At 51.4% G+C, this 20,371-nt stretch overlaps 1 protein-coding gene across 17 annotated transcripts in view; it reads left to right on the forward strand.

The window, feature by feature from the left end:
- Nucleotides 1-20,371, forward strand: part of AGAP1 (ArfGAP with GTPase domain, ankyrin repeat and PH domain 1) — a 559,287-nt gene that overhangs the window by 144,659 nt on the left and 394,257 nt on the right. For 5 of the 17 annotated variants that reach the window (XM_070618653.1, XM_070618658.1, XM_070618652.1 and 2 more), the window contains exon 1: nt 12,958-14,075. The exons of 6 other annotated variants lie outside the window; for them this stretch is intronic. In XM_070618653.1, the coding sequence (XP_070474754.1) occupies nt 13,088-14,075 (988 nt within the window). In that variant the 5' untranslated portion in view covers nt 12,958-13,087. Of the gene's footprint in view, nt 1-12,956; nt 14,076-20,371 lie in introns of those variants that run through there. 6 more of the 17 variants (XM_070618656.1, XM_070618659.1, XM_070618655.1 and 3 more) reach the window with 2 other exon arrangements.

A 20,371-nucleotide genomic window follows, 5' to 3' on the forward strand; every position in this document is an offset into this window, starting at 1 on the left:
CCCTAGGAGGGACTGAGCTGACAAACCTGGAGAAGCTCTGATGTCTTCTGAGAAAGGCGCATTCTTCCTAATGCGCAGACCTTTGCACTGATCTCGTTAGATGTGGATGTGCCTGACAGTAAGCATTTATGGCTTTATAGGGGAGTATTTCCGCATTAGGGAAGGGAAGCCTGCAATTGACAGACTTGCCTGCTGCCTTTCAGGGTTGAGGTCAAGGGCCTGAGAGGAGGGGGAGGTGAGAGGGCAGTGGGGAGCAGGGGAGCCAGGAGAGGAGAGGAGAGAGCCAGCATGGGGGCGGGGTTCCTGGAGGAGGTGGGCTCAGCGGCTAGACTGGGTAGTGGATTTGGCGATTCTGTTGACTTTCCAGCGAGGGCTGTCCTGCAGGCTTGGGTGGAGACAGAAGCAGCTTGAAGCCAGTGCAGGGGAGGGAGGCGAGGGTTTTGCTCAGCCTTTCTAGGAACTCTAGAGGGAAAGCAGGGAGAGGGCTGAGTCTTGAGGGTGGACTTTGGGGATAATCCTAATCTCAGGGCCAGTACCTTGTCCTTTGAGATTCAAATGAATCAACACCTGATTTACCCCAATCAGCCTTGACCACCCAGCACGGGTCCCTTGGAATTCTGGGTGGGGGCTGGGGCGGGGAGCCTTCTGTGTGTGTCTTTGTTGTTTGACCATTTCTGCCTACCTGCTCCCTAGTCTTTACCACTTTGCTCTCCTCCTCCCCCGTCCCCCAGGCAGAGTGAGATGAAGTGCGCGGACTTATTTTTGCAAAGCCCTTCGTTGTCTTCTTGTCTTCACCCTGACTTCCACCCCAGCCCTCTGTGCACATGCAGACACCTGCGCTCTCCCTAGGGGACGGCCACGTGCGGGGTCAGCCACATCCCTTGGTGTGGTTCCTGCTTTTCTGAGAGTCATGGGTGAGGACTGCATGTGGATTGCTGGGCTCCAGTCCAGCTGCACCCTGTCCTAAAAGATCCAGTGCACCTTTTCAGCCTCTCCGTGACTCACTTTCCAAATCTGTAAGCTAGGGATAAGGATGGTGCTTACCTCCTAGGGGCACTGGGGGAATGGAAGGGAGTAACTGCATTAACCTCTGTGAAGTGCCTCCCGCTGAGTGACCCCCAAGCCTTGGTCACTGTTGGGAAGGGATGCCCAGGGCTGGTCTGGCAGAGCCTTGAGGCCCAGTGAGGGGAGGCCTGGGCTGCAGACGGAGGGTCATGGGGAGCAGGCTCGTGGGGAGTCTTGGCAGAAGTGCTGGGTTGGGGGCAGACCCGCCCACCCTCCTGATGGCCTGGAGTCTTTTAAGCCTGGGGTCAACCTCTCCAGTAGGTATAGCCCCACACAGCTTGGCTTTTTGGGTCCTGGGAGTCTTCAGTCAATGTAAAATACCTTCTTATATCTTGTCTGTAAGCGAATGGTTAACCTGAAAGTGTGCTGCATGCACAGCTTACAAAGAATGGCCACACCACTGCTGTCCGTTCTTTATCACGAGTGGGGCCTATCGGTGGCCAGGCAGCCCAGGCAGAAGGGTGGTGCCAGCAGGCGAGAGGCCTCATGTTTATCCCCTTGCCTGTGTGTTTCATGACACCCTGTGAATGCTGGAAGGTTCCTGAGGAGTAGTGGTAGGCAACAGTGGGGAGTCCTATAGCTTGCCTTCCTGGATGCCTGTCTCAAGTGTTAGACTTCCCTGGGCATGAACTCTTAATTCCCTAAAGCAGTCTTCCTGAGAAGAAGTCCTTCTGCATGAACATTCTGTTACCTAGTGGCACCTTTTTCATGACCAGAAATTTCTTGCGACAGCTATGGCTTCTCTGGAAATCCTTCGACGTTCGGGGTACAGTGGGGCCGTATTTGCACACAGGGGTGCAGAGCAGCCCTCTGTGGGTGACTTCTCAGACCGTGAGGCCCTGCACAGGGTCCAGTGTAGCTCCTGACGGCTTCCCTGAGTGTGCCACTGGAAAAATGGCAGCCATCACTTTGAGAACTTCTAAAGTACCACATGCCAAGGGCCGGTAGATTCTTGCCTTCTCTCTGGGTGCAGGTCACTTCCTTGAAGTAGTTCTAAGTTATTTCAAGTGTTCTGTTTCTTCATGGGTATTCTGAGCACCTGGAGCAATAGCCTGCATTTCTTTATATCTCAGTAAAGGCCCTGTGCTCTGGGGGTAGCCCTTGCAGGCTGAGTCCTGGTGAACCTGCTGACCACCCCTCTCCTGGGACGGCTGAGGATTCTTGGGCAAGTCTGCATCTGCCTTCTTTTGCACAGTGGGTGTGGCCTAGACCGAGGGGTCAGCCAGTAAGGAGCAGGCCCACTAGGGGATCCCTCCATCGAGGGCTTTCTTGAGGGCCCCAAACCTCCTCTCCTCTGACCAGCACCCTGTTCCCTGAAATGAAGCAACTGCCACAGGGCAGGCTCTCCCAGCAGTCGTGTGCCCCTCCTTCTCCTCCCCCTGGTGTTTTCGTGTGTTCCACCGAGGGAGGGGCATACGCTCTCTGAAGTGGCCACCCAAGGTCAGCTGCAGCTGAGGATTTTTGTGGCCAGGGGAAGAAATGAATCACCCTCTCCTCTGTGTCTTTCCCTAACCGCTGGAGACTTCATAGATAAACTTGCGGGGGGTGGGGGGCCTCTGTGTGGCGTAGCAGTGTAAACAGGAGCATGGGGGCGGGGTTGGTGCAAGTCAGCTGACCTCTGCTGGTATTTGTACCACGATGGAGGCACTACTGCTGCCTCCAGAATTGATCTTGGGTCAGCCACCAGGATTGATGAAGTTAACCATCAGGCAGAACACTGATAAGGGCTGGGGTTTAGAGATAAAGTTGCTGGCCCTGTGTCAAGGACCCTGGTCTTCTAGGGGGAGGTGGTTTAAATGGCAAGTGTCTGGTCAGAGCAGGGTGATTGATACTGACAAGGGGTGAGCCCAGGTGTGCACAGGTAAGGGAGGGGGGGACTCCTGAGCCCAGGCCCTAGAGATGAGTAGGATTTAGCTGATCCTTCTGGCCCCAGAATGGTGAGACTGGGAATGGCATGATCAAGACCAGAAGGGAGTTTGATGTGTCGCAATGAAGCTCGGGATACAGCAGATGACACACTTATTCTAAGCACTTGGGCAAATACTTCCTCTACATCATTGCATGTGATCGTCACATCTGCCTAGTTAGTATTGCCTTACTGTGGAAGGGAAGCCGCACTCAGAGACTCACAGTTGCTTTCCTGAAGTCTCACCGGGGTTTGCATCATCCTGGTCACCTGTGCAGCAGGGGCAGCTGGGGGCTGTCCGGGCCTGGAATGCCAGTTAAGGAGGGGGCATTTTATTCTGCAGGTGATGGGGAGTCTCGGAGCCGAATTGTGCCCTGAAATCCTGATTACAGCAGCAAGGATGGTTTCCTGAGAGTGGGGCAACTGGGATCCACTTGCTCTGGGATCCAGGGAGCGATGAAGAGGATGGGAAATAAAGGGAGGAGGGAGAGTGGACTCTTGAGGAGTGTGGACAAGGGGGGTAGAGGGCCGGAGGGCATGCAGATGGAGGAGAGTCTTTTGTTGAGGGCTGCTGGGAGGAGAGCCTTTTGTTTCTGTTTTTTTATTAAATGGGAGATAATTGAGTGTTTCCTGTGGTAGCAGGAGAGGAGATGATGGTGATTGATGGTACAGGGTCCATTTGCCAACCCTGACCAGGAGAGATGGGTGTGGTCCGGAGGCTGAGAGTGAGGCAGCTCTGAAGGCGTGGCCTGAGGTCTTCCTCAGAAGGCCTGGTGCCGCCATCTTTTCAGGGAAGTCAGCAAGCTTGGGTAGTTGGAATGGGAAAGTGGGGGCACAGGGCTGCAGTGAGGGCCTACAGGCTGCCGGCGCCCAGCCCCGCAGTTGTGTGAGCATCTGCAGTGGGTCTCCGAGATGGAGCCTTGGTGCCCCCATCACTTGAGCTTGCACAAGAATTTCCTAGACATGTGCGGGCTTGGGCTGGGGGCCGAGTTCCCAGCTGATGCTGAGGCTGCTGGTCCCTGGACACATTTTGAGGAGGACTGGTCCAGTCGGCTGGAGTTTGGATGGACCTGCTACTGAAGGAACCAAGTGGGTTCACCTCCTGGCAAAGCTAAAATCAGACTCCCGACCAGAAGTAGTTGGCTCACAAAATAGAACTTATTTGCAGCAAATAGGGGGCCACGTGGAATCATTGCCAAAGTCGTGGGGTCCCCAAACAAAGGGAAGCAGGGGCCTTTTATTTCCGATGGGGAATGAATATTCAAAAGGGAGAGGTGGGCATTCGCTTGTGCAGGCTCAGCTGGAAAACTTGCTTCTGCCTACACTGCAGGTGTTGGTAATAAGGCCTAAGCTCCTCCCAGAGAGGAGCTCTTAGCATTACAAATGAGGCAAAGGTCAGGGGCGTTGTTCTCGTGGTGGGGCTTGGTCTGGTTCAGGGAGGTTGGTGACTGCAGCTCTTAAACAGTTTAATGCTTCAGAACCCAACTTTGAGTTCCTCGGGGCAATCAGTGGTGACAGACCCACCTTTGGGGCGAGCCCACGCAGGGTCTTAGAGGCGTCGGGGGCAGGCAGAGTGGTGGCTGGAGTGGACAGCCTGGATGTCCCTCGGCCTTTGCTGGCTAGAGGAGGATGAGAAGGAGTGGGAAGGAAAAGATGCCTAAAATGAGCCTCCCAACAGCTGTGGGGGAAGTTCTGGAAAGAAAGGACAGCCAGCATGGAAGGTTGTGGGCAGAGAATGGGCTGTGGGAGGCCAAGATTGTAGGTGGCATTAGTCCCGGGTAAGTCAAAGGCGTGGCCGTGGGAGGAGGCCCTGGGAAGGCAGTGAAGGAAAACACCACTGGCTGGAGGAGGGGGGTGTGGCCTGTTCTCCACCCGGACACCGAACTCCTCCAGTCTCCTCCTCTGGGTTGGAGTGACAGAAGGGACCCAGGAGGATGGCGTGTGAATCCTAGCCCTGTGTATCCACTCGCCGCCAAGCCAACTAGTAATGACTTCGATGGTGAGAGGACTTTGCAGTCAGAAGCTTTCCAGGCTGCCTTTGATCCACCCACAGGAGTGCCCAGAACTGCGTAGCTTAAGTACCATTAACCTCCTTTTCCAAATTTGGAAGGTTTTGTGTTAGGACGTAACCAACCAGATCACCGTCTTCAGCAACCCCCCTGGGGACAGAGATGACGTTGGAGAGGAGAATCAGTAAAGATTTGAGTACTGTAAATTGTTTGGCCTTGGCAGTTTTATTTATCATCCCTCCGCATGGTCATTTCCCCACTTCCTTTGTGGAAGATTCTGGAGTTGGTGGTGATTTTTTAAAGGAGGCAAGCATAGTGCAACATCATAAGTAGGTGAGGCAGCTCAGTAGCTGCCCGAGTCCAGATGAACTCTGCATCCCCCACCCCAGCATCTTTCCTGCTATAGGAACACCTTTGCCCTGCTCTTTGCTCTCTGGTTGCTGATGGCTGGTGCATGGCCAGCAGATGTGAAGACACAAACATTTCTTTCCATTTTACTGTGTCAGAACTGGTCCCCATGACCCACTTCTCTTCCTTCCCCAGAGCTGTAATGCAAATTGTAACTACCAAGGGGGACGGCTGCTGCCACAAGCCTCCATGGTGTGTTTATCCTCCCTGCCTGAGGAACGCCGAGCTGGTGGCACGTTGGCTCATAAAGGCAGGAGGGTGGTCACGTGTCTCCCACTGCTGATGGGGGTGGTGTGTTTGGGCTTTGAACAGGCGTCTTAGTCATGTTTTCGACATTTAGAGAAAAATATATCAAACCTTCAAGTCCCCTGGGCACAGTTAAAAGATTTCCAGATATCTCGGCAGCCAGTTCCCGAACTGAATGCAGAAGTGATAACCCTGTTAAAGTAGGCTTTTCTCGTGCGGGTCACTGGCTCTAAAGACAAGCTCGGTAAACACCCAGATGTTGTCAGTGTGTTTAGGTGGCTGTGCTGTGACGGGGCATGCTGGGAGTCTGTTAGGAGGGTCTGTGTCAGACCCTTCCCTGTGTTTTGATGGTGATGTCTGCAGGAGGACGGCTGTGCAGATGTGGTTATTGGAAGAATCGCTTCCTGTGGATCCTGCAGAGGAAAGTGTTACTAGATAGGCCCAGCCCCGAGTGCCCTCGAGGACTGGGGAGAGTAGGTCCTTGGTAGGCATGTCTTGGGTTTTCTCCATAAAGATTCCAGAGCTTCGCTGCAGCTGTCTGAGGAACAGGTGCAGAGTGTGTGCTGCCCTTGAGTAAATCCTTCTGATTCCTCTGCTTAATCTCTGCAGAGAGCAGAAGACTGGATGGAAGAAACGGGGAGCCTCTATGGTGGGGGGAGCCTCCTTGCGGGGAGCTCTGGCTGGACCAGCCTCCAGCCCCTCTAGAGTGATGGGAAACCGGAGCTGCCTTGCTTGTCACACCAAGTCGTGTTTGCATTTGTTTCCCCAAAGCGGGGTCAATAGATTTGGTTTCAGTTTTATCTTAGGTCTCCTCTGCCTGACGCTTAGCAAGAAAGACCACCAAGAAATTTCTGATAGTTTCCTTTGTTTGGGAATGAGAATCTACTCACACTGACACTTCTTGATACATCTTAAAATCAAGACTTCTTCTCATTGGCCTCCTTCAGTGCATCTGAAGTTTCAGCTTGGTGTTAGATGCTTTCTGTTGGCTCACTGGACCCGACTGGCGGGGAAAGAGCTCCGGGCTGGGGGTTGGGTTAAGGTCTCTTTCAGCCCTAGTTTGCTGAAGTTTCAACAGCTGTTCCTGTTCGCAGAGGATGGAGTGATGTCACCCTGACCTAGTGCAGGAGAACAAGGAGGGGACAGTTTGATAAGGCAGCTCCAGCCCTGGGTCCACTGGCCCGTCCAGTCCTGCCTGTGCACAGGTCCCTGTAAGTTCTCATGGTGGAGCTCCCTGGAGGGCAAGCCAGTGAGCTTGGCTGAGGTCACACGTGCTCTCTGGTGCTCGTGTCCAGACCTGGCCAGCGCTGTTTCTATCTGTCTCCCCACAGGGGGCCCATGGGTCAGAGCCTTCACTCACTTTGCTTAGGATATTTTCTAATTAAAGCTAATACAGCGTTGCTTCAGATTTCACATAATGCTGACAAAACTTAAGTATTTCCCTTTCTAGCATTTTAATCAAATCCATGATACTTATTCATCTAAACTAATTGTAAGCAATGACATAGGTCCATCACAGAATGAGGACCTATGGTGGCCTCATCTATAACTATTGCTCTTCTTCCTCTTTGGGGCAGGATAACTGGAAAGAATCACTTCTCTCTTTATGGAGAGACTTTCTGGAGCTTTTCATTAAGATATTCAGAGGCAGGAATTCGAGGAATGGTTGCATTAATAAACGGTGCAATGACAAGTTGGGAAAATGTAGAAGCCACTTATCCCATTTCCACACGAGAGTCCTGCCTGGCTCTTTGGAGGAGTGGCTCTTCACTGGTGCCATTTTGTCCCCAGGAGACATGTGGCAATATTTGCACTCACTTTTGGTTGTCATGACTAGGAGGTGAGGTGCCACTGGCATCTAGTGGCCGGAGGCCAGGGATGCTGCTGAGCTTCCCACAATGCCCAGGACCGCCCCCCAACAAAGAATGATCCAGCCCAGAATGTCCGTGGTGCTGAGGTTGAGACACCCTGCTCTGGATGAAGGCCAAATACCATCTCCCTAATTGAAGCCTTTTTTTGAGTGTTTCAGCTGGAAATCATCATTTTCTGCCTTCCCCTTACCTGCCTTTTTCTTAAACATGTAACACCTTCTTCTGGGTGTGGCTGTTTATGACACTGTCCATCCCTACCTTCCCCCCACAGCTCCCGCATCACTGAGCAGGGTGCTCTGGGCATGGTTGACAAGTTCACCCTGCCGTCTACCTGCTGGATGACAGAAGAGCACAGGTGGGCCTCTTGCTGAAATCTTGGAGGTCCACCGAGTGTCGAGGTCAACACTCCTGATTTGCATGGCAGAGAAAACCCCCTGCAAGTCAAATTTGAGCCCCCATACTGCTGCCCACACAGGTGTGTTTGCGGACCGTCAGCATCTTGTGCTTGTCTGTCATTGAGGAATCCGTGGGAAGGCTGCCCAGAGAAACCTTTTGCTGGCGGGATACTGAGCTGGACTCCTGGTGCCACTAGGGTGGGTCTCCCACTCCTCTGCCCTGCCCCCGACCCCCTGCAGAGGCACCCAGCTGCCTGGCCTCCTCCAAAACTGCCTGATTCTCAGACCTGAAGATGCCTTTGGACAGGAACTGAAGAAACCCCTTCTTCTAAGGTCAAACCAAATTCGGTTTTGATAAGTAGTCCCTGGCCTGTTATTCTCACTCTCCATCTAGGTCTAGCGTATGCTAGAGATGCCCATGGAGGTCACACTACAGGGTTCCCTTGTTGAAACTGGGAAGTGTGTGGAGCACAGGGGTGGCCTTACGGTGTCTGTGTCGTCCCATGATCCCATGGTTTGGTTGGTGGTCCTTAAGGAAACACACACACAGGCAGGATGTAGGTGCTCAGAGGACCTCCCGTGGTCTTTCTTCCTGCTGATCAGAATGTCCTTGCCCCAGGGACCAAGCACACTCCTCCTCCTGTGACTGGAGGACCAGGGTGAAGTCCTCATCTCTCTTACAGTTCCACTTTCAGCCATTGGCTTATAAAATGAGAAAAATGGTCTTCGAATGAGTTCAGCCCAGGCAGGGTTGATTGCAGAGTCATCAGTCTGCAGAAGCTGGATGTCATGGAAGATCTAAGATCAGAAACCAGTTCTCCTGTGATGATCTTACTACAGTCTCATGCCAGAGGTAAAACATGATATTGTTAGTAAAACATAAATGTCTTTCTTTTTGCTTCTTATATGTATCTGCCAGTCAACCTGCTGCCGGAAAATAGCCTTTCCAGTGTCCCATGAATGGGAGGAGGGCTTTGTTGCTGACTGCTGAGGCATACATGCAGAGGCCAGAGCAAAGTCAGTGGCTGGCCAGTTTCTGTGGCCTGCAGACATGGTTCTGCTAAGATACTGTAAACCTGATTACCAGCGGGCAAGTCCTGTTCTTTGGGAAGTCAGCTTGTGTAGTAGCTGTCTTTGCTAACTACCAGAGATTTCCTTTAAATAAGGTTTATCAGCTCTAGTAACACTTGTAAAATAATATTCTCATGGAGGAGGTTTAAGTGATAGGCAACTAGAAACGGACCAGGACAGGGAATCGTGGGAGGGTGGCCGAAGGATCTCATAAACTTGGAACTGGGAGAGCGAAGCCATCTGCTGAGGGTGATGAATGGGGGCACAGGTAGGGCTGTCCCCCTTTCCTGGACGCCCCCCTGCCTTCCTTCCCTCTCCAGCATTGGCGTCTCTGCACCGCTGAGGCTGTGCTTGCTGCCTGCTGTTTGGTTTTGATGTAGCCGGGAGATCTGCAGACTTTGTTTTTTTTTGTTTTTTTTTTTAAGCCAAAATGGTGATAGACTCGAAGGCGTGGAAAAATTCAGGAGAGGATTGTCCAGAGGGATCATCAGTCTGACAAGCAACAGGAATAGAAGCATAATGCCACCTGAACATATAGAGTATGATGATATTTATTTTTAAAAGGCAGGCCCGGCTGTGTGAAAGGGGATTTAGATGTTGGAGTGACAGGTTGTGGCTGAGCCCCTGCTTCTTTGCATCGGAAGAGCCCATGTTTGCAGGGGGGTGGGGAGAGCTAACTCGCCCAGGTTTTTCCACCTAGACAGTCAGGCCTAATGTGCTGTCATTCGGAACGGTGTGGAAAGTAAGTGCTTCCTTGTGAGGCAGGAAAGCACTAAAAGATAGTGAATGTACCAGGCTGTGGCTAAGAGGTTCCCTCCTTTAGTGTCATCTAAGATTCAGTGTCATCTAAGGTGGATCAAATGGAATCTTCTACTCTGCAGCCTGTATCCTTCTACGGCAAAGTGCAAAACGTGGGCTGGATTTAAGGAACCCTGCAACAATGGGAAGGCACTAACAGCTCACTATTGGAGCTCTCAAGGAATGCTATTTTATTTTTTTACCTTGGGTTCTATGAATGCCTCAGATAACAAGATGTATTTATATATCTTGATTATGGGCCAACTAACTTCATATTAAAGTTCATCTCACTATTTGAAAGTCGCCATGGTCTCAGATAGTGACAATGGACCCCAGGCTAAGTCAGGAGCCGTGGGCTCTGGTCCCACCATTGCCCCTAGCAGAGATCCCTGCCTCTCTGCTTACAAGCCCGGTTGACCTTCAAGTCTTTGTGGCTGCAGCTGTAAAATTTTAGACTTCTGCTGAATCTTAGTGGTGCTCAGCCCTTAGACACACAGTGCTGGGCTCTGCATCGCCATCCATCCTTTTATTCCCTGTCTTTTCATGCTAAGTCACTTAGCCTTGAAAACTGCAGCGTTTTTCACACATGTGTGAATTTGAGGACAGAGACCCTGCCCTCTCACTGTGTAGTGTTGCTGTAGGTGTCCACTGTATTTGATGAACAAATAAAAAAGTCAGTAAATGAAAACTTGCTAAGATGTTGATATATTTGTGTTCAGTTCATGTCAAATCCAATAATAGTCACGTTTCTCTCCCTCTTCGTTGCCAACAAAGCAAATGCTGATGCTTACTAAGACAAAAGAAATGACATTATAGCACAGGAATGGGCACAGGCAGTGTCACCCCACGACCCCAGGGTCAGCTCTCAGCGATGAGCTGTGTAGCCTTGGGGAAAGCACCTACCCTCTCTGAGCCTCTGCATCTCCCTATCCTGGTGGGCTCTAGAAACCTCATTCTGATGGATGATTACTGCCCGTCTTCTTCTCTAGCAGTTGGTGGGTCTTAGCTCTTATTCAAGAGGGATTTTTATTGAAACTCAAAAGGTGAGACTGATCTGTCCTGGAGTTCCCCACCTTTGCAGTGAGGACATGTTCCAGGCCTGGGTCTTGAACCCTTGAGTGCCATGAACAGGTGGACGGAGCTTGTCACCCTATGATGGTGCCAGTCATGTTGTCCAGGTAGAGCCACTGAACATGGTCTCATGTGTTTTAAAGTATTTCTTTTAATAGACTTTATTTCTTAGAGCAGTTTTAGGTTCACAGCAGTATTGAACAGAAAGTACAAAGAATTCCCATTTACCACTCCCCCCCCCCGCCCCCCGTCTCCACACATGCAGATTCTCCCCCAGCAACATCCCCATCAGAGTGCTACGTTTGTTAGAACTGATGATCCCACACTGACACATCATTATCCCCCAAAGCCATACAGTTTACATCAGAGTTCACTGTTGGTGTTGGACATTCTGTGGGTTTGGACAAACGTATAACCTGTATCCATCCTTATGGTATCATACAGAGTATTTTCCCTTCCTTAAAATTCCTCTATGCTCTAATGTATCTTTTTAAAAGTAAAACAGAATCAACTAGCAGCCTTTCTGATTTATCTCATTAAAGCTGGATATTTAATTTCACTGTGAGATAGGATCCAGCTGTCCTAGGCTATAACCTCCTTCATAAGAGACCTCATGATTCATCTTTATAACCTTTTCACTGCCATGAACACAATAGGTGCCCCATAATTACTTGTTAGAACATTAAAGAAGGGGAGACCAGCACTTGCTACAGCCGTCGAATCCCAGAGTCACGCCCGGCCACCAGCACTTTCCGCAGAAACAGCCTCCTGAGGAGTTTTGGGAATTCCCAGGCCCAGAGAAGACTGTGTAAGAAGCATCTGAGTTGATTACTGGACAGTGTATTTATGATATTTTTCTTCTGAAACGTAAACCAGCAAACTGAAACATCTGTGTTCAGGACATCAGGAAGAACTGATATGTGGATCAACTATGTGTGTGTATGGTGCTGCATCAGATAATATCAAGAACCAGTATCTATAAGAGTGAGGAGGGGGGAATCGGATGGAAGAGAACATCACATATTAACGGTGAATAGTGCCTACACAGAATGCGTGGCACAGAGTGTATCAGCTAATTTAGTCCTCACAGGAAGGCTTGGGGTCTGGGTACTGCTCTCTTCATCCCCACTTTACAGGTGTAAGCACTGAGGTGTCTGGGTGTCTGAGAAGTGCACACGCCCGCCTCGGACTGGCCAGTCGTCTTTCTCCTGCCTGCTATCCTGGGTCGCAAGTGCTGTCTGTCAGGAGCCTTGCCCCACGCATTTGGAAGATACTACTCCTAAAATGTTATCTTAGGGGTGAAACTACATGGTCCTTCACTTGGAGAGCAGTGGTGTGCACAGCCCCTGCCGTCGCGGGGAAGTTGCTATCCTCGACGTTTCTTCTCTTCTCCAGGGGTGTGAAGTTAGCGGGTAACACTGCTTAAGGTATCTTTCTTCTTTAACAAGTTGTTTGAGTCGCCTCTTCAAAGCGCCATGGTTAGGAGAGATGCTTCATATAAACCCGGAGTAGGTGAGAGAGGTCCCTTACTTTATGTTTTCGCAAGCCAAGCTAGGGAGTGTTGGTGTAGGGTTAGGGTTGAGGCAGGGAGCCAGGCCCGCCCGGAGGCTCCGGTCCGGCGCCGGCGATCCACTCCGGCGCTTCGGCCTGCCCGCCGGGCCGCGCTCCCGCCGCTGCCGCCGCCGCCGCCGCCGCGCTCCCGGGACTCGGCGGCCGGGCTGGGCGCGCGGCCCGCGGTCCCTGCACGTCGGCCCCCGCCCGGCGCGCGTTTCCATTTTAAACAGCCGCCCGCCCGGTGCAGCTGCCCGCGCGTCCCGGGCCCAGGGAGGGGTGGAGGCTGCGGGGCCGGCGAACTGTGCGAAGAAGGCCCGGGGATGCGAGCGGGCTCCGCGCCGTAGACAATGAAGCCGCGGGCGCCGCCGCCCGCCCCGGGCCCTGCGCGCCGCGGCCGCACCTGCCGGCGAGACCGTCCCCGCGCTTGACCGCCCGCCGCTCCGCCCACCGGCCCATGGCTCGGCGCCCCGGGCCGGGACACCCGCACTCGGGCCGCGCGGCGCACGGGCGGGCGGGCCCCAGGGGCGCCGTCCTTGCAGCCTGAGCGCGGTTCTCGCGGCGAGCGGGGGGCGTGGGCCCTCTCCCGGCGCGCCCGCTCTCCCCGCCTCGCCGGGCGACCGCCCCGACCGCGCGGCCCCAGCTGGATGCGGTGGGGCCCCGGCGGGCGGCGCGGCGGCCGCGGCCCCGGACGACATGTACCTGCTGGACGGCAGCGGGGAGCCCGCGTCTCCGCCGGCGGACGCGATGCCGCGCGGGACGCCCCCCAGGAAGACAGTCTACCGCATCTCCGTAACCATGGTCAGGAAGGAGCAGCTGACCGCGCCGGGCCCCGGCGGCCCCGACTCGCGCCCGGCTCGGAGACCCCGGCCTGCGCGCTCCCCAGACGCGCCCGGGCGGCTCGTGGAGGAGGCCGAGGAGGCGGCGGGCGCTGAGGACCCGGAGGGCTGCCGGCCGCGCGCCTGGGACTTCCGCACCTTCCGTACCCGCAGCACCGGGCAGCTGGAGCTCGGGCGGCTCCGGCCGTGCGCACGCGGCCACGGACCTGCGGACCTAGCCGGTAGCCCCCCAGCCATGGAGGAGGGGCCCGGCTCGCCTGCGCCCTGCAGCCCCGACGTGGAGGGAGCTCGGGCCGCGCCCCTGCGGCGAAGTCTCAGCTTCAGGCACTGGAGCGGGCCCGAGGCGCCGCAGGGCCGGGCCCTCGGCCGCAGGAGGCGCCACAGCAGCTCCGGGAGCCTGGCCTGGGCGCCATGCGAGGAGGTTGCGGCCGGCGAGACTGCAGCCGCCCCCGGGGCCACCCTGGAGCCCGCGGCTGCCGCGCAGCCCTCTTCAGAGAAGCGCAACACCCTGGACGTGGGTGAGGTGCTCAGCAAGAATGATGCGCTCTCGGACCTGGAGCGCTGGGAGCGCAGCAAGAGCAAGAACCGCACACTGGACAACAGCGACCTGCAGCGGCTGGAGCGCGCGCGGGCCGCGGCCGCTGGCCCCGGCGCGGCCTCGGAGCACCGGCTGCTGCGCTTTTTCAGTGGCATCTTCGCGCGCAGGGATGGCGCGCCCGGCGGCGGCCCTTCCCTCCGGAGCGGCGCCGGGTCGCGGCCGCGCGGCTACTTCAGCAGCCTGCGGCGGGCCCCGGCCGACGCGCACTCGTCCAGCGCCGAGAGCATCGACGGGTCCCCGCGCAGAGGTGGGCAGCGCGGCCGGGGAGGGGAGGGAAGGGGGGTGCTGCGGGGGCTCCGCTACGGGCCTGCTCGGGAGAGCACGCTGGAACTTGGAGGCAGCTAGGGTACTTGTCCCCGCAAGTCACCAGCCGGCGAGCGGCCACGCCGGATGTGGACTCGGGTACTGCGATTTTTTCCCCCAGTAAGACTGCGGCGGTCTGTAAGTTCTTGACCGCCCCTGCTTCTAGCTGTGTTTGGTGGCACCTTTGTGGGTCTGCCTTCTCAGCCACGGTGAGGCTGTCTGCGGAGAGAGCACCTTGCCCAGTGGCGCCTCTCTCCCGCAGGCTCTGGCGCAGCCTTCTCCACGAGCCGGCCCTGAGCTCCCTGCGCGCTTGTTGGCCGTGATACCTGTGGGCTGCCGCAGGGAGCCCGGCCTTGGCCCATGAAGGTGCCGCCCAGGTGGTGCAGCTTGGCCGGGAGCAGCAGCTTTCCTCTTAATTTCTTCCTTCACCCCCGAGCCCTGGTCGTCCTGTGGGCACTACCGTCTGTGCTATAACTGCGTGATGTGGCCTTGCTCTCGCTATTGCGCTCCTGGTAAAAAGAGTTCATCCCAGTGGTCAGGGATGTTGGCCTCTCTCCCCACAGTCTCCCTGCCAACTGGTGTCTTAGGAGAGCAAGTCTGGGACAGCATCCTGTCTCCTAGTAATGTCTGCTAGCATACAGCCAGGAAAATCGCAGCCCCGCAGTCTGTTCTGAAATCCCAGTTCTCTGTCCTCTGATGCCTTCCAACAGGGGCCCTGCAGGAAAGATTCCAGGGGCAGACGTGATAATATTCCCTTGCAAGGATCTAGTAACCTTCTGACACCGTTTGGGGGTCAGAATCCTCCGGAAACGGGGAAACACAGATCCCGTCTCTCCACATGCTGGAGCAATACTCTGAAGGGAGGAGGCTGGGATGGGCGGTGGGGCCAGATTGTTACACCCTACTCATGGGGGGTTGGAGGGGGGACGCCTAAAGATGTTGTCCCGTGCGTTGCACCATCATTAGTAACATCCTTTATGCTAATTACTCAAACTCTGCTGCCCTTAGATATTAAGGTACTTGGAGCATGGCTGCATAGACTTTTGATTAGAGATTAACTGCCAACTCAGCGCCTCTGGGGAGGGTCTTCCTCCCTAGTGGGCTTCACCTGTCAACTGACAGCCTAGGGTGTATATTAAAACCATGCAAAAGAAACCAGTGCCCTTGCTGAAGCATTTCTAAGGTAAACTGAAGACAAATGATGTCATGTTCTAATATGCTTCTAATGAGCCTCAGACTGTGATAGAGAATATTTGGAATGAAGCAGTTGCATGTGCAGTAGTGTTAAAATCTGAGCTTTTTTTTGTTAGTGAGGATGTAGTATAAAGTTATCTGTTGCTGGGCCTGCCTGCATTCGTCTAGCTTGCTGTACACATCTTGTGTTTTAACCTGCCTTTGAATACCTACTTGAGAAGGCCTGGTGTTTCGACTCCAAGCATTCTTCCATCCCTTCCTACATGCTGTTAAAACATCAAAGACGATGTGGGTTATTTTGTTAAAACGATTGGTTTGTATGAAGTTGCTGCTGCCTTCGTTTGCGTTCAGTGGAAGTTCAGATCCGTGGGTCCCAGTTCTCCCTTTAATAGCAGGCTTGCATCTTTGTTCTCGTGGGCTTTGTAGAAAATAGTAATTAGCTGCTTGGGTTCCAGACAAGTATGCATCATAGACACGGAGGGAGAAGTGCACAGACATGATTTAGAATGAACGCGTTTCATTGTGGTACCTACTGATACAAGGTAAAAGCTTTTGGGGTTTGGGTTTTTCCTGTCTGGTCAAATGGATTGATAGTAGATTTGGAATAGTGAAGGTGTGAGGTGTTGTGGAATTTTCCCCTTTAGGGCAGTCCAAGATAATAGTAATAATAATTATAGTGACGCTTGGTTTGTTTGCCCCTTTTGGCCAGTTCTTCTCGGGGTGGAATTATTTTGGTCTGAGACACAACCCTGACGTTGTGGGTTGTGTGGAAAAACTCTTAATGAACTAGGATACAGCACACACAATCAGAACTCCAGGGCCTTACTTTATTCTGAAGTTCTAGGTAATCATGCACAAAAAACCCTACCTACCTCTTTCACCTGCTTTTAGTTAAAATGTCTGAAATGTCAGTGTTCTCAAGATTTTTTGTAAGGCCAGTATCTATTACAAGTAAAAAGTGCATCCCCCACAGCTTTTGGGTCTTCTCATTTTTTTAGTATACGTTTCCACTTTTTGTATATTTGCTTCCTATGACCTAGGTTATTCAGAATTTAGGTGCTGTTTAAATGCGGTTTTGAATTTAGGGTAAAGTTCTCCAAGGTAACCTTCAGACACAGTGGAAGCCAGGCTCAATTTCCTGTAAATGTGCACAGAGTGAGGGTCCAAAGCCTTGCTCAGACCGTGGGGCCAGGTGAGTTTGCAGGACTCAGAAAAATTGGATTTTAAGAAAGGTAAAATGGTGCGGCTGTGCCTGTGAGATCGGGCACCACCCTGTAATCAGACACTAACGACTTGTAGCAAAGCCTGAGATTTTCACACCCAGTGTGATGAATTTGTTTTGCCGCCAAGAGTCTGCCAGACATTTGTGAATAAAGCTTCCATTTTCAGGCTGTTTTAGTCTTCAGGATTACAGATAAGCTGTCGTGGACCTGTAACATAATATGTGTCAGGAGGGGCATCCCTAGTTTTCTTTAAGTCTTGGCCACAGTGTATTAAAATGTGGAGTTCTTTAAGTACAAAGGAAGTTAGAGAAGAGTTGTCATCCGGGGCAGGCTTTCCTTTGTTTGACTCCTGCTATTAAAGTTTTGAACTGGCTGTAGGAAAATAACTTTAATGGACTATGTAAGTAATTATTACGTTAGTTCAAATGGTTTACTTGGCTTCTTAGAGTTCTATGCCTCATCTTAGACGAGGTACCTGGGCTAGTGTTAGGGAAGCAAGACGGTTAGAGCTTTATTTTACAGCACACGCAGGCTCACACATTATGGACTTACGATTTTCCCATATTCTTATTCAAGGCACTACGATGAAAGGATTGAAGCCCCTACCTTTGTAGGATGTGCTTTTTCATCCCTGTTGGTACTCGCCTGTTTAGGCTCCTCGCCTTCCTTCCCCCTGATGGATAACAGTTGCCTCCCAGAGCTTCTGGGCAGCTGCGCTATGTAAGGTTGATAACTATTAGCGAGCCCTAGAACGGTTCAGAGAGGCCCTGTGTCAGATCACAGGCAGTTTCCTGTCACCTGATACACATATATTAGAGCAGAGTCTCTTGACACAAGTACAATTTAATACAAGGAAAGCTCAAATAATAAATGATTAATTACCTTGTAGGGTGTCATTTTCTGGCGCATGCTCTCTGTATCCCAGCCGGCCCTGCGGACGCTCCTTGGAACCAGCCGCAGGCAGTGCCCGTCCAGAGCTGCACGTGTCTTTAGGGTGTTGTTTCACTGTCCAGGAGGATTGATTACAGCAATAAAGTGATTCATTGATAGCCCTGACTGAGGTTAGCTTTTTAGATTAGTAATTTACAACTGATTTTTGACAGCACATTTTTATGAGTGGCTTTGTTCTTTCACTTCTGATCCCCTTGATTTGTATCAGTCAATTTGTGTTGCTTGATAGTCCATTTTATATAGTTAAAAAGAAAAACTTCAGTAGAGAAAGAGAGGAAGCAGCAATTATATGAAATTAAATTACAGAAATAACTTGATACATTTTTATTTTTAAACTTGATTTGTTACTGAAAAGGATATACCTGGTTTTAAAGAAACATTGTAGCTCAAAGTTCTCATTTGAAACATTTTGAGCTAATTACATACCTAGTGTTTCAGAATTTACTTACTTTTTAATAAATGACTCCAGATAGCAATTTAGGAAAACCCCCACTGTTTGTGTTGTAAGGTGGAATTGCTGTCCTGGAGACGGCAGCCCCGAAGGTCAGCTACAGACCCTCTCTGCAGACACTGGAGGCTTTGGCTATGTCTTACTGCATTTATTTTCTCCAATTGGTGCCCATGTGTCAGCATAGTCACCTGTTAGCTGCTTTCTTTATGTTAACCTGGGCTACGAGTATCCTACCACCGAAGGAATGTTCAAAAATACGTCTGCTTAAGGAGGTGTTCCGGTTTTAACACAAGCCCATTGCAGAAATCTTGCTGGTTATACAATTGACAAATACATTTTGTTTGGAAGTAGAAGACCCAGGTCTCAAGCACTTGGCACTATTTTTCTCAGTCGTCTTGTTTTTCTATTGCATTAACAGAGTTTCTGTGGTGTGTTCTGCAGTAGGAGCAGGAAGTTGGAGCACAGTTCCTGTCTTCAGGGGCCAAAAGCCTGTTGGGGGAGATGGAGACGTTCCAATGAATCACAACTTCAGCAAATACTTACAGGGAGGTATGGCTGTATTTCTCTGCACAGCATACCTCCATTAGAGCACTAATCCCAGGGTGTAATAACCTTGTGTACGTGTCTGCCAATTCTTATAGTCAGTGAGTCCCTTCTGGGCATGAAGCCCGTATTATTCCTCTTTGTACTGCAGAGTTAAGAGCACTGTGCCTGTCACATAGACTTTGAATAAATGTTTGTGGGAGGGATTAATAAGAAGACCGGGGGACAAAAAAGGGGAGCATATGTCCTTGAGCAAGGGAAGGAGTTAATGAAGGCCTCAGAGAGGGATAAAACACTTTGGGTCTTGCAGGATCCGTAGGAGTTTACCAGGTAGAAAAGAGGAGATTCTCCGCCAGCAAGTTGGTTGGTTAGCTCCTAAGAAATCATTCTTGTCACCCAGATCTATACAACTAATGTCAGCATCAAGCATCAAAAAGGATGTTACAGTTCCATGATGAGCTTTTTTTTTTTTTTTGGAAAAATTTTTGGCATAAAGTTTTTATTTTTGATAGGAAATCCCCTTTAAGATGTTGTGGTCTTTTTGGTAATGATTTGAAACAATTATGTCAGTTTAAAATGATGTCACAGTGAGTAAAAGAATGAAAAACAGGAAAGGTTTTATTTATTGAGGACAGTGATTGAGATAAAGTGTGTCCAGCTGCAGATATATCCCCAGGTGATGAACAGAATTGGTATTAAGGTCAACAGATTAGCAAAAAGAAGGGAGATTATTGTCTTTGCATCATTTTGAGAGAAGCACCATCTGCCCACCATCATTTTGGTCTAGGTTTTGTTCAGCCCAAATTAGAGTCCACCGCCATGTTGATGTTTGTTTGTTTGTAGCTGACAGCTTCATATATTCTATTTCTCATCTATTTCAGTGGATAGAGGCATCCACGTTTGTTCTCTTTTCTCCTGTTAATTTACTTAAGACATTATTGTAGATACTCCTATAATTAAAATAAATGTTAGCACCTGTCTGTTCATTTCCCTGGTTTTAATTCAAAGATGGGTCTTGGCCCTTTGTTTTCTTAGAATTTCTTGTTATTTTTGTTTTCGTGGTCGGTTTTCAATTCTAACCACTAATGGATCTAAAGAGTAAGAAAGCTTATAAAAAAAATAAGCTTCCATTGGTCGGAAGATGGGAACACTCTGTTCACTCATTCAGTACCAGGTGTACCAGCCAGAGGCTCCTGAAGGATCATTTGGCTTCTCCCTCTCTAACAAATGATGATAACTTTTAAAAGGAGCATTTCAGTTGATGGGAGTGAATGGGAAGATGAGGGTTATTTTCTTACCCATCCTTTCTTGGGGGTCATACAAAGTGTTGAATCAATTTCTGGGATGAGCCTGAGGTCCAAGATTTTTTTTTCTTTTTTTTTTTTTGAGGAAGATTAGCCCGGAGCTAACATCTGCCAATCCTCCTCTTTTTGCTGAGGAAGACTGGCCCTGAGCTAACATCCATGCCCATCTTCCTCTACTTTATACGTGGGGCGCCTACCACAGCGACGTCCGCACCCGGGATCTGACCCGGCAAACCCCAGGCCACCAAGAAGCGAACGTGTACACTTAACCGCTGCGCCACCGGGCCGGCCCCTAGGTCCAAGATTTTGCATGACGCAGTGTGCCAGTTGTTTTGGTCAACACACAGGAACACTGACTGTCTTTGGGTACCAGTGGGATGGAAACTCGTGTGTGTGGATGTTCATCTGTTTGAGATGGTTGTCAAAGGGAATCTTGTGCTCTCTCCCACCCTCTGTGCCTGCCGTTGCAAGGGCTTCTTTCAGCCGTCCTGCTGACTGTCAGACACTTGAGAACGGACTCTGTAAACAATGCCACCAGCCTTTCTGATGCATCTGCTTCCATCTCTAGTTCCCA

The sequence above is a fragment of the Equus przewalskii genome, chromosome 5, assembly GCF_037783145.1.
Source record: "Equus przewalskii isolate Varuska chromosome 5, EquPr2, whole genome shotgun sequence".
In the NCBI taxonomy this organism is placed as follows: Eukaryota; Metazoa; Chordata; class Mammalia; order Perissodactyla; family Equidae; genus Equus; species Equus przewalskii.